The sequence below is a fragment of the Scleropages formosus genome, chromosome 5, assembly GCF_900964775.1.
Source record: "Scleropages formosus chromosome 5, fSclFor1.1, whole genome shotgun sequence".
NCBI lineage: Eukaryota > Metazoa > Chordata > Actinopteri > Osteoglossiformes > Osteoglossidae > Scleropages > Scleropages formosus.
In genome coordinates this window covers 13,552,759-13,565,767 of record NC_041810.1, presented here as the reverse complement: position 1 = coordinate 13,565,767, position 13,009 = coordinate 13,552,759, and the positions used below count along the sequence as shown (strand labels likewise).

Here is a 13,009-nt window from a genome sequence, read left to right as displayed (position 1 = left end):
AGAACGTTTGACGTGACTTTCTGCGCATAAAGTCACATGTACCTGTCTGCCGTTTCTAACAAACTGACCCTCTGCTGTTCACACTGCCATAATGGACACATTTCTCCAAACTCCGAGAGACTGCCCTCGATCTTGATAGATAGAACGGTGGGTTTGCATGATCGTCAGGGTAACGGCTTCACCCTAAGCACACATAGATCACAATGAGACCAGTTCCGCTTTACTCCAGTGTGAACATGGGAAACACTACTTCTGTAGAACACAGGCTTATTTACCAAACATCTAATTAACTATGGCGCTCCAACCAAATTCATAAGAGAGAGTATAATTATTTGTCGTGACGGTGTAAGAATATTATTCTGAGGAAATAATGAAGAACACAAGAAACACTGTGTTTCATTTCTGTATTGCTGATCACCTTCCCCCCTTGTCTCATCCCAGAGAGCAGAGTGTTTCCGTGTCTGGGTGCGATGTGCTTCGGGACCTGGTGGGTCATGGGTGTTCTTTGCAGAGCCCTGTGGAGGGGGGGGGGGGGGCAAACAATACTTCTGCTCACCTGCTGCTGGTGGAGGAACGCTGGATCCCTGGAGGTCAGTCCCACAAAGCGGTTGGCGGTGGGAGTTCCCGGAGCCGAGTAGGCTGAAAAAGGCACACAGTAGAGGGGCCGGGGAAAGGGAGCGTTAGTTACCAGCCTAGCTTCCCATTGCAAACAGAGTGCCCCACGAAATGTCCCAATGGCACAAGAAACACCTCAAGCCCGGAAACTCTACCCCCACTTTTATGGTGCTGCTCTAACATGAGGAACTTCGTGCCGCAGCATGTCCTACACAAGTACAAGTAATGCCTGGATCGTGTCACCGCTCACGTTCAAAGGGATTGCCCTTTGCGGAGGCCGCAGCACCTGATCGGATTTGTGCTGAAGAGAATCCTAAAGCCCCAAAAGATCCATGTTGCGGGTGGGAGGGGCGCAACACCCAGCCGAGCACAAAAGGCCTCACACTTCTTCACACATGAAGTGTGTCCCTCTCTTCAGATTAGACTGAAAAAGAATAAAACCTCCAAAACCCTACAGATTTTACATTTTCATGATGGTGACGGCAGAGAGGTGTGATGCTGTAAGTGGGGCAAATAATAAACACTACAAAATGAGCATCACTGGCACTGAAAAAAATCTCCTCGATAAACATCTTTAAGGCTGTAAAGTCGTTGATTAATATAGGAAAAATACACTAATATATTAAAACATTATCGTGATTTTGCAACAAATTCCCAAACTAAATAAAAATATTTATTTAATATTTTAATAAGTTACAGACAGACTTTAATTTTTTCTAATTCTGAGGTTCTTATGGGGGGGTGCGGTGGCGCAGCAGGTTTGACCAGGTCCTGCTCTCCGGTGGGTCTGGGGTTCGAGTCCCGCTAGGGGTGCCTTGCGACAGACTGGGGTCCCGTCCTGGGTGTGTCCCCTCCCCCTCCAGCCTTGCGCCCTGTGTGGCCAGGTTAGGCTCTGGCTTGCTGCAACCCCGCTCGGGACAAGCATTTCAGACTGTGTGTGTGTGTGTGTGTGTGTGTGTGTGTGTGTGTGTGTGTGTGAGGTTCTTACAATAAAAACTTGTGACTTCTGCTGTATCACAGACACCCCAGGTTAGACCAGAGAAAAGTTCCTTTTGTCGTAATTGGTATTTCAATGTATCTTCCACAAATCACTCTCAGGAAACTTCCCGGTTTCTGCTGTCTTATTCACGCATTGCTCACGACGTCCCGTTGTAAGTGTGAAACAAGCCCGTTTTCTAAGTTTCTAACCGCTCAACTGGTCCCGATTTAGTCACAGTGATTATGGCTCAGAAAGCCCTAACTCAGGAGATCAGGCCTCGTAAAAATGTGGATTCTACATCTGGGTTTTCAATGGCAAACTAATTTTCGGGGAATTACTGCATTTCCTGTGTAATCAGGTGACAAACCTAAGCCTTAAATTACAGGCAGGAGCAGAAGGCCGAGGGGGTGGGGAGAAAGCAAAGCCAGGGTTGTACCCACTCCCTGATCCTCCCGCGAGGCAGAGCTTACCTTCCGTGGAGCTGGTGATGGGCTTCGTGTCAGGCATGGAGAGGGAGACGGGTCGCACGGCGCCGTGATGCGGGGAGGGGGCCAGCACCGGGGTGAAGTGGCCAGGAACCTTCCCCACCACCTGGCTGCTGCTGTTGGGCTGCAGCGGATGACAAGAGGGGGTGGTGAGACCACAGAGGGAGGCGGAGACGCACCTCGTTTACACGGCTCACTGCGCAGGCCCCACTCCAAGCACGTGGATTCCTTCCGCCTTCCTGCACGATTCCCGTATTTGCACCGGCTGCAGGAAATTCCTTTCATTCGCATGGAGACCGGTTTCTATTTATTCCTTTTCCTTTAATAGCGAAACCAGAGCTTGCAACGGTAAATTGCCAGTTCTTTTTCACTGCTCAGTCAGGTAAACAGCACAGAAACACAAACCCTCGGCCTGATAGCAGGAAGCAGGCGGCAGTGCACAAGGTCCCGGACGCGAAACACAGATAGGACTTATAAGGAGGAACCATGTCCACGGGGTGCCTTAATGCCCGCAGAACGCTTCATTAGAGCATAATGTGATCTGTGGCAAAGTGGGCAGAAAAACATCCTGGCAACAGTCCACGAGATTATGCCCAGCATGCAGCTGGACAAACGGATGCTCGGCTTGGGCCAGTAAGTCTGTGCAGAACGAGCCCCTTGGTTCGCCTTGTACTTATTACCTTTATCACTCCCACCACAGTCATATGACTCTCGTCACATCTGAGCTCAGAGGACGGAGAAGTACAAGCAAACCTGCCTGCAAGTAGAAACACTGATTTGAATATAAAGTATTGTGGTTAGAGTTGTTCCAGGTTTGAATCTCTACTCCTGCTGTAATACCCTTTATCAAGGTGCTTACCCTGAATTGATAAAGGAAAAATTACCCAGCTGTATAAAGGGGAAAATTGTTGTAAACCGTTAAGTAGCATTATAACCATCAGCCAAATGAAAAAAAAACAGATCAGTGAAATTATTTTATAGTAATAATAGTATAGAACCTACTATTGCTGCCAGTGTTAAATGGGTAAATCAGTGTAACTAGCTTATTATACAAACCTAACATGTCACTTTGGAGAAAGAAATGAATAAATAATAATACGATGGGAGCAATCTTACAGACACAGCAATTTTTTCAAATACTTTGAAAAAGAAGTCCGTGTGATCTTTCCCCCGCCCCTCCAAAAAGGACTGCTTACTTCCATTACAAAAATAACTACATGGTACTACTTTTGAACACTATGATAAATTTGCCATTAGTCTCATTTCAGAGGGGAAAAAAAAAATCAGGATTATAGTGGGCTTTTGAGAAAAACATTAAATAAATCTAACATCTTTCTTATTACACATGAAACTTGTTCCGAGTGTGGAGGAAATGATCCAATATGTCAGTTTCATCTTGCAGGTTAAAGTATTTCATTTACGGACTTTCGTCGCATTCCATGTCACATCTGTATCGCTGTGGCCCTCTAGCCAAGGTACTGCAGAAGTGTTTGGTTTTTTCCATCCCAAACATGTCTTCCAACATTTTTACAACACTAAATTAATCAAGCACTAAAACTTTTTCCCCTCTTTCTCACATTACAGGGGTTATTAAAAAAATCTGAAAAGATTTATCCTCAGAGTATCATGGCTGCTGCACTAATGGCAATGAAACAAGTTCACTTAATTTATTCTAAGGGAAATGTTTGGAGAAATTCCACATCTTTACGATCCTTCAAAGTGATTATCGAGAGTGATCGAAGCCTAATGGATGTCCTGCCACGTCTGGCACAGGAAAGTAACTGTAATGCATAATTTTTCAGAGGCTCCTGGATTAGGTGGATGAAATGCAGGACAAATGGAGGAAGACGATGAAGGTCACTGGACTTCCATACATAGCAACTAGTGACTGTACTCAAGAATCACGCATCGACATCCAAATTTCTCCTTCTGTTGATACAAAGCACTTTTTGTATTGTCCTTACAGATGTACGTCTCTTTGGAGAAAAGCATCTGTTAAATGAATAAATTTAAATGTAAACCAGGGCCCCATCTTCAACAGAAGCATCAGTGGTGCTGAAGGAAAAATACTTAAAGTATAAAACATCACCTGCCAGTCTTCCTGTCGCAGGTTTGATTAAAGACCCTCCGCACTTCCAATTAGGATGAGTGGGGGGGACGCAATATAAATCCTAAATGATTTATGGTTTCCTGTGGACTCTAATTTACAGTAAAAGCCTACTGGTGGGACACTTTCTCTGGATCGGCTGCACACTGCTTAGATTGCTCACATATGTGCTGTTAATTCGCAATTTCTTGCTTAGTTAGTATGTTTACTGTGTCCTGGATATTGACGATCTCCATGCCCCACAATTTACACTTCTGGCATACTGGTGGTTTTGCTCACAATAAACACTGTTAGGCTGCAATGGGAAAGTAATTGCTGCACACTACATATCACTTTTCAGCTAAATGCGAATGTACATGCAAACACGCGTGATGATGAAAAAAAACCACTAATGATTTCAGTTTGTTTGCTCACTGGGGCAATTATGCAGTAATGGATGGGTCTAAACAAGTAGAACTGATTAACAGTAAAATGTTGGAGAAGAAAATCTTCAGTTTGACTTTATGAGTAACTGAATGTTTACCCACCTCGATGGAAAAAAATGACAATGTATTATACATTTAACTTGAGTCCTGTTGACACTGATCATATGTTTCATTCAGAGACTGTACCAAGGAGCCACAATATACCATAGAACTTATGAGTCTGATCTTCTCAAATGTATTAGTCACCCACTTGTGCATAATGAATAAGATGAGAAATAAAACACTATCCTGTGAATATAGGTTTTTTTAGCATCAGTGATGCCAGGACTATACAGCTCCCTACATGTGGTAACCGTCTGACTGAACGTGGTTATTTATTCTGTGCTCTGCTGGATAAACACATGTATATTCCATGCAGTGCTGAGCAGCCAATCACTACCCAACCCATCATGGAGTGGTCAGTCTCTCAGCAGTGATTTAATGAACAGCCAATCACAGAGCTGCCAGTGCAAATAAATTGAAACACAGGGATTATTTGATTTACTTATTAAATTTATCCAGTTAGCTACCTAGTTGGTTGACAAAACAGCTGTTCATGTACTGACACAGCTGAAGCTGAGCAGCCAATCAGCCAGAGCGGAGACAACGATGGTCAACCAGGATGTTGTCTGTGGAACCTTAGCACTGAAAGCAGCTCCACTAGAGATGCCAAGAAGCAGGCATAGTGGCATTTACGCTCTCAGCAGTAAGAATATGGACCTTGGGTTTTATTAGAGCTTTATTAGAGCATCTCACTTGCTGTTAAACAGTCAGAGTACCTTAATTGTTACCGTTATCTGTGCTCTGAAAAGACCTGTGTGACAACATATCGCAAATATTCTGAGCAAATCCTTCCAGGACAGCTAGATATTTCTGTTTTATGTCTCTAAGATGTGCTTTTAATTTTTTTTTTGCCCAAATGAGACCTTAAAAGGCCTAGAGCCCCAAGCGGATAAGAAGCCTCAATGCTCTCTTCCAGCTAGTGAGAGCACGTCAAGAGTCATCGAGAAGCTCAACCACAATGGAATTTAATTTACATTCACATCCACACCATGACACCTTCCACTGGACGTAAACCAAAGTGCTGCTCATTGGCCAGAGACAATTTGCTGAGTCCAGCAATTATTCATTATCTTTCCTGTCAGTTATGATAACTTCTATCAGCAATAAGCATACAGATAGTCTGTTTTGATTTAAGCGCTTTGAAAACAGGAGTGTCAGTGATGTGACAAGCGAGTTTGTACTTGCTTACTTAGACAAAGAAAACACTGACTTTGCACACATTGTCATGAACTTTACATTCATATCTTTTTCCTAACATTCAGGTACTACAGTTTGAGTGAGCAAACAATTTCAGAGAATGGTCAGGGTAGCATGAAAAAAGAGAAGGAAGAAAAGGATGAGAAAACAGCATCTTTATTGTTTCCTTCTGTAACAGCCAGCAATCGGTGTTCCTTCATGTCAGCAGCCACACTTGCATGGTCACACTTACATTGTCTTACTTGCACGGTCTCACCTGACTGCTCTGTGGACTGGACGGGTCATATGGGGGGTAATTCTTCAGGGAATCCGGAGGGTTGAGATGTGGAGGGTAGCGGATGGCAGAGTGGGAGAAGTACGTTGATGGGGCTGGAGGGAGGATCGCTGATGCGGAGAACTGCAGTGGTGAGTGGGGAGGAGGGCTCCTGGTTGAAATCACTGTGGGAGGGAGGGAACAAAGACATAGGTCAATGAGCGCTGGCAGGAATCAGAAACGCACTGTACAACTGACATCACAGCTATCCCATCATCACTCACATGGGCTATGGGGATGTTGCTTTCCAGTGTGTGAGTGAAAGAGAGTGTGTGTTCCACTGATGTATGGATGAGTGACCCATTGTAAGTACTGTATCTAGCAGTGTGAGTCACCTTGGTGAATAAGGTGTGTGGGCTAATAACACTAAATAGAGTTCACTCGAAGACGCTTTGGAGAAAAGCATGTGATAAATACACACACACGCACACACACACTGTCTGAACCGCTTGTCCCATACGTGGTCGCGGAGAGCCAGAGCTTAACCTGGCAACATAGGGCGTAAGGCTGGTGGGGGAGGGGACACACCCAGGACGGGATGCCAGCCCGCCACAAGGTACCCCAAGCAGGACTCGAATCCCAGACCCACTGGAGAACAAGACCCAGTTCAACCCACTGCACCACCGCACCCCCCGTCTGATAAGTAAATAAATGTAAATGTAATGGAAATGTAATTATAGAAAAATCTTCTGCCTGAAATATTACATGATCCTTGAATTAACTGTACGTGTGAAGATGAACAACACGAATGGCAGAAGAGCAGTGTGGGAAGTGATGAGACTGGGGAAAACCATGCCATATGTCCCCAACATACATGTGGTAAGGAATGTAAACACTAGGAATGCAACAGTCCTGAATGTCGTGTCGGCTTCCTATTGACTCATATGAGCCCTAGATCTTGGCGTCTACCCCTGAGTCTCACCCCTATGAACCCCAAATGACGGTACTCACCAATGTGTCAAACCCCTGTGAGCTCCAAGTGATGGTACTTACCATAGTTCCACCCCTGAGAGGCCCAGGGACTAGCGCATAGCACAACGTCACAGCCTTGTAACATCAGGGTGGAGGTACTTTCCACTAAGCCTCACTCCCATGAACCATGAGTAGTGATACCTACCACTATGTCCCACCCCTGTGAGCCCTGGGTGGTGGTGTTGGGAGAAAGTGCTCAATCTTGGAGAAGATTCCTGTGGAGAGGTTGGGCTGAACAATGGCTTCTCTGGCTTCTTCATGGTGGGAGAGGACATATCTGCTGGAAAACACAAAAGAAAACATTTCCGACACATTTCAGGGCCTTCATAGAAGGACTCTTAGTAAAAGTTTACTTTTAAGAATAAATTCCAGGCACTAAAAGATCAGTGCTGTTTTCTTATGAACATTCATGTGACATGGAGCACTGCGATTACCAAGATTAAATGAGCTTAATATCATCACACATTGGTCAGGTCAGCTACCAAGTGAACTCAGTCTACTGCAGCCATGTTCAGTTCCGCGTTGTTAGCGGACTGTAGAAACAACAGCACAGCTAGAGATGAACCAAAGGAAACCCAATCCTGGACGTCTGGGCCAATGTCATCAAAAAGAAGAAATAAAGTTTGTCATGGTTTTCTCTAAAGGGCCGTAAAAAGCCGCAGAAATGGTCACAGTTCACAGCTCTAACGGTGCGGGTTCGAATCCGGCCACGACTTGGTCTGTTTTGAGTTTGCGTTTTCCTACATTTTCCTAAGTTTGCAGTGGGTGTTCTTTTGGGATTCCACTCTCCACTCCCCACCCACAAACCAAGAATATGGCTGAATCCAGGATTTTTCTGCAAGTGAGAATATGTTCTAAACTGATCTTACCTGCTGAAGTAGAGCTTTCTTTTTAAGAAATCCATTCTGGAGAAGCCAGGGTTTAATCCAAGCCAAAACTAATATATTCAAGGAATGAAGAAAGGAAAAGTGACAGTGCAACTGATGGTCTGTGTAGGGCAACGGTCCAGCAGCAGGAAGCACATGTCTTCTCTGTCATAAAGCCGCGTCGAGTAAACGCTCTCAGATGTTGACTCTCCTAGCCCATAATTATGGTCATCACAGAAAATGCTTCTTCAGAACCATCTTACTGAGACATTGCCAGACGATCATAGGTCATGCTGCACTATACGTGAAGAGACTCATCCTGACATAGGAAATGTAAATAGTTTCCACTCATGAGAAAGGACAAAAAGGAACATGATCCAGAACATCTTCTATATATTTTTGTTGGAGTAAAAAATACATCAAACAAAATGTTTGCATCACGTGAAAAACAAGGCATGAAAAATGAAAAGTTCAAGATTGTTAGGGCTTATTGGTGAGACGAACACTAAGATCCTACAGGTTATTGTGATGAACGTTGACTCTTGTTCCTCATTATCAGTTACTGAATTCCTCTGTTAGAAAGATATGTTTTGTGCAGTACATGCAAACTGTAAAACAGCTGCCTTTAAATCATTAAATAGATGCCCTGCCATCCTGCACTCAAAGGACTCGGATTCGAATCCCTCACGTGCTATAGAGGCCTTATTCACGGTACTTACTCTGAATTGATTTTATAAAATTACCCTGCTGTATAAAAAGGAAAAATAACTGTTAATAGTTAAGCTGTATTTTAAGCTGCTTTAAAGAAAAGCATCAGCTAAATTACTTACTAATAAAAAAATTACCGAATGTAATATTTCAGACGTTGATTCAGACGTACCTTAATTGATGGCTGTGATTGGTTGAGACTGTTGATCTAATAGGAAGTAGGAAGGAGAGTTGGTTTTGTTATGAAGAAATACCTACCTCAATCCAGTGACTCTGTTAAAAGTCGCCACCATTTGAACCCTGTTTATAAACAAGTATCCATTGTTTTCAGGGTTATGCAGAAGTTTATACAATAAATTAAGCCAAGAAACAGCCAGACTGACATCACTGAGAGACAAAAATCTTATGGACTTGAGGCACAAAGTGTATACCTCTGTCCCAAAACATCGGATAAAAGCCACAGTACTGAACTAAATACTAGTTGTAGAAGTAAAACGCAAAAATGCCACAGTACTAACAGGCCTGTTCTGTTAAAAAAAGAGTATTTATTTTATGGAGGACTTGGAGTGGATTTTCGTTGTATAGGGCCCATTACAAGAGGGCTTTAGCGTATATAAAACTGCAACATTTTTCTGCAAGAATTGGTGTGAATAAAGGGTAAATCATGATAAGTGGCTTAGTGCAGTAACCTAACATTGTAATTCAACTTTGACAAACATATCAGATAAGTGAAAAAATATTTCTGTGAAAAACACTTTGCAGGAAGGCATTGTCTTTTTTGAGATCCTCAGAAGGACATGTAAGGACTTCCAGAAAAGTCTACCGTTCACTTAGATTGACTGTTGTTTAATGGGCCATGTTACAAACAATGTGGAGTCATAAAGACCACATATTTCCGAAAATCAGAGATCTGGAGGGGGGGGAATGATCTTCTCTCTACAAAACAGCTGTTTGTTATCACACCCTTTGCCGAGCTGCACGTTCAGGGCCACGCCAAAAAAGGAGAAAGGGGGAGACTGCAGCGAATTCTGCTGAAGCAAGGGGTAGGTGTGGCCACCAGAAAATGACACGTAATTTAATCTTACTTTGTCATTGCCTGCTCCGAATAATCGGCAGGCGGCTTTTCTGCGGCAGAGCGACTGCAGTGCAGCCCATCGCCATGCGCTCGGGATAAAGAGCAACAGCTGGCCCAGCAGACAGCTTCCTGCTCTTGCCTCATATGGCTTTAATATTTTCCCCATTTTGTTGGTAATGCCGTCTTTTACGGAACAAGGAGTTTCTCACGGCCGCTGCTGATCTCCGCTTCCCCTTGCAGCACCAGGTCGTGCATTACTTCACCGGTTCCATCTGAGAGTCAAGCCCTCGATGCAAAAGAAAAACAATGATGTAAAGAAATGAAATAAACTATGAATAAGAGGGAGGACTGGTGCCAGGGGAGGCCACCATGGGAACACTATACTGGTGACATCCTCCAACTCAGTGTATGGTGAAAGCACCTCAGACCATTCACGGTAACCTTTCATTTCTTTGCCAGCAGCCTGTAGAAGATGGATTAAACAAGTTGGAGAGCTGATATTGGATGTGTGGTTACGAGCTCTTTACCAAAAAAATCCCCCACCTCTTCCCCCGGCAGCAGCAGCCGGCTGTCACAGCCGATGCTCTCGGGATCTGCATCACATGACCCACCAACTGGCTGGCCACCTGTTCATCAGACGACTCGGGCGCAGCGTGCTCATCCAGGACAAGTTCAAACAGCCACCATCGCACCTGCCCATCTCGCGCACCTGTTCGCCCTGCCCCACCGGGCCAGCCCAACCCCCTACAACACCGCTTTAGTGCGCTGCTCCATCTGCGAGCCTTATCCACGCCATGTGACACAGAGGAAGACCCACGGCGCCGTGCAAGGGCCTGCTACACCACTGGTGGTCCCAGCTCCCAGACACATGTACTTTCCAGAACTGGGCTCATCTGGAGTCGCCCTTACTACCATACATGCTGCTCTGATATTAACAAACAGCGAAGGCACAGATATGTGGACGGGCACCAACAGCTGGTACAAAACACGCCAAAGAGCCAGGGGGACGTTGGCATCGAAATTTATAGCTCAGTTGTAAAAAAAGCCTTATTTTACAGGTGTGGCCCTGATTTATGGAGAAATGTTACAACCATGCATAAGACAGCCCGTTGGAGATGCACGCGCACAGTGCTCAAGGTTGGGGATTTCCATGTCACAACAAAAACACAAGCATGCAAATGGGAAGTATGACTTGTCAATGCCGATAAATCACTGTGTGTGGCAACAAAAAAATTGCCAAACTGGGCCAGGCATCATGGAAACGATAACAGTCTCAGGTTCACATTCCAGATTGTTAGATTAAAAAATACGTCTGATGAAGACATGCGAAGAGGAGCTGTGCATTGAAGGTGCTGGAGAGTCACACGCCCCGTTCAAATGTGTTTTCATGCCTAACGCAAGTACGTTTCGAAGAATTCGTTTACTCATCCTGGAAGCAATGGGCCAAAGGGCACGGAACGGGTTCAACCACATTACCGAGAACAGAGTTTAAGAGCAGATGCCAGTGACACCATTTGCTGAACCCCTCTGCCTACAGCCTCACACAATCATGTTGTGTGTCTTTGGTGAACAGGAGATTGTCTCAGTCGCAGACCAGTGGAGAACCAGTTAAAGAAGAACAAGTGGCATCCAGCTGCTTTGGAAAGAAGTCCACTTAACAGGAGGGAAGTGAATGTGGGATTTACTGCTACATGTATGAAACAGTCCTCTCCCCTTCCATTTTGGTGAACGCAAAAGACCCTTGGGCATGACAGTGACTGCACACACACCCACAGACACACACACTGCGCCCACTGTGTACTTCCTGCAGATTACCAGAGTGTACTCACTTGTGTGACAGACCTGCACAACTGCTCCTTAGACATGGACAGACACACACACACAATGGCCGCACAGTTCAGGGTCCCTAATCCTCCCTATTCTCTCTCAGCTTGCTGGTGGCTAGACAAGGGGACCAAAAGGTGTCTTTGGGAAGGAGCTGCCTGGCGCCACCCCCCTCGTCTCACCTTGGTCTCTCTCGTGCCAGTTCCGGCTGCCGCTGGCTGGGGAGCTGGGGGATGAGTAGAAGTCCCCCGAGGGGCTGGTTTCCATGCTGTCTTCGATGGCGATGGTTTTGGGCCGTTTGCTGTGTGAGCAGTGCAAGTCAGAGTGAGAGGAAAAGAAGTCGCCCTCATGTGTGGCCAAGCACACAGTACTCCAGAAACACGCTCTGTAGAGTGCTGACTTTGAAATGAAGTCAAAAAAGGGAAGCAGGTAGTACAATTTGTACAGCCACTGTGTTGCAGCTGAAGGACCTGGGTTCGAATACCCACTAATTCTGCAGAAACCTTGATGAAAGAACCTAACATGAATGGCTCCAGTAAAAATGACCCAGCTGTGTAAACGGATAAATCCCTGTAAGTACTTTAACATTATGAGCTGGTTTGAAGAGCAGTGTCAGCTAAATAAATGAATGTGAATGTAACGTACACCATACAGTAAGTTGCATTGGAGAAATGAATAAGAAATAACAAAACGGTCTAATTCAAAGCACTGATTCAGATGTCAATCCAAAAAGCAAATTGCAAAAAACGTGAGCAAACCAGACAAGACACAGAGAAGCGAAATCCTTCTGCAAATGGAGAACTGGGTAAGACTGAGCACCACTCACCTGCCGGGGGGCGATGACAGCGACCGGATCCCCGTACTTGAGTTCAAGTCATGATAGTATGGCTGACCGGGCATGTCTGTGATAGAGAAGTTCACGCTCGCTCCCTGGGTGATGGGCGCTGTGAAGGTCAGGAGAGAAGCAGTGTTAGCACAGCGAATAGTTGCTACACATGCACACCGATATAAAACACCATAAACAACCATAAGACAGACCAAAAAAAGCTCATAAACCGGCATGACCACAAAAACGAAACACAAAACAAGCTTTAATGACAAACAGTCATTCTGAACATAATGTGCAGAAAGGCTAATGTCTCTGGAAATAAAGACGAAGCTTACGAGAGGCTGTGGAATCCAAAACCACAGGACACACTGTGCGTAGAGCATGAGTGCTCAGCCAGAGCCCAGCTGCCCCTTAGTCACACACCAGGTCTCTTATGAGGCTAATAGTTGTGCTTTTGGATCCAACTCCACCCTTTAAAAAAGACCTCATTAACATGGAATAGAGGAGGACTC

At 45.0% G+C, this 13,009-nt stretch overlaps 1 protein-coding gene across 7 annotated transcripts in view; it reads right to left on the bottom strand.

The window, feature by feature from the left end:
- The window catches only part of LOC108938776 (nuclear factor 1 B-type), an 82,587-nt gene that overhangs the window by 15,090 nt on the left and 54,488 nt on the right, over positions 1-13,009 (bottom strand). For 4 of the 7 annotated variants that reach the window (XM_018759667.2, XM_018759665.2, XM_018759670.2 and 1 more), the window contains exons 5-10: positions 12,495-12,612; positions 11,851-11,969; positions 7,341-7,475; positions 6,167-6,348; positions 2,065-2,203; positions 557-639 (exon numbers count right to left, since the gene is read on the bottom strand). In XM_018759667.2, coding sequence (XP_018615183.2) covers positions 557-639; positions 2,065-2,203; positions 6,167-6,348; positions 7,341-7,475; positions 11,851-11,969; positions 12,495-12,612 — 776 coding nt within the window. Of the gene's footprint in view, positions 1-556; positions 640-2,064; positions 2,204-6,166; positions 6,349-7,340; positions 7,476-9,304; positions 10,131-11,850; positions 11,970-12,494; positions 12,613-13,009 lie in introns of those variants that run through there. The other 3 variants (XM_029251747.1, XM_018759666.2, XM_029251748.1) reach the window with 2 other exon arrangements.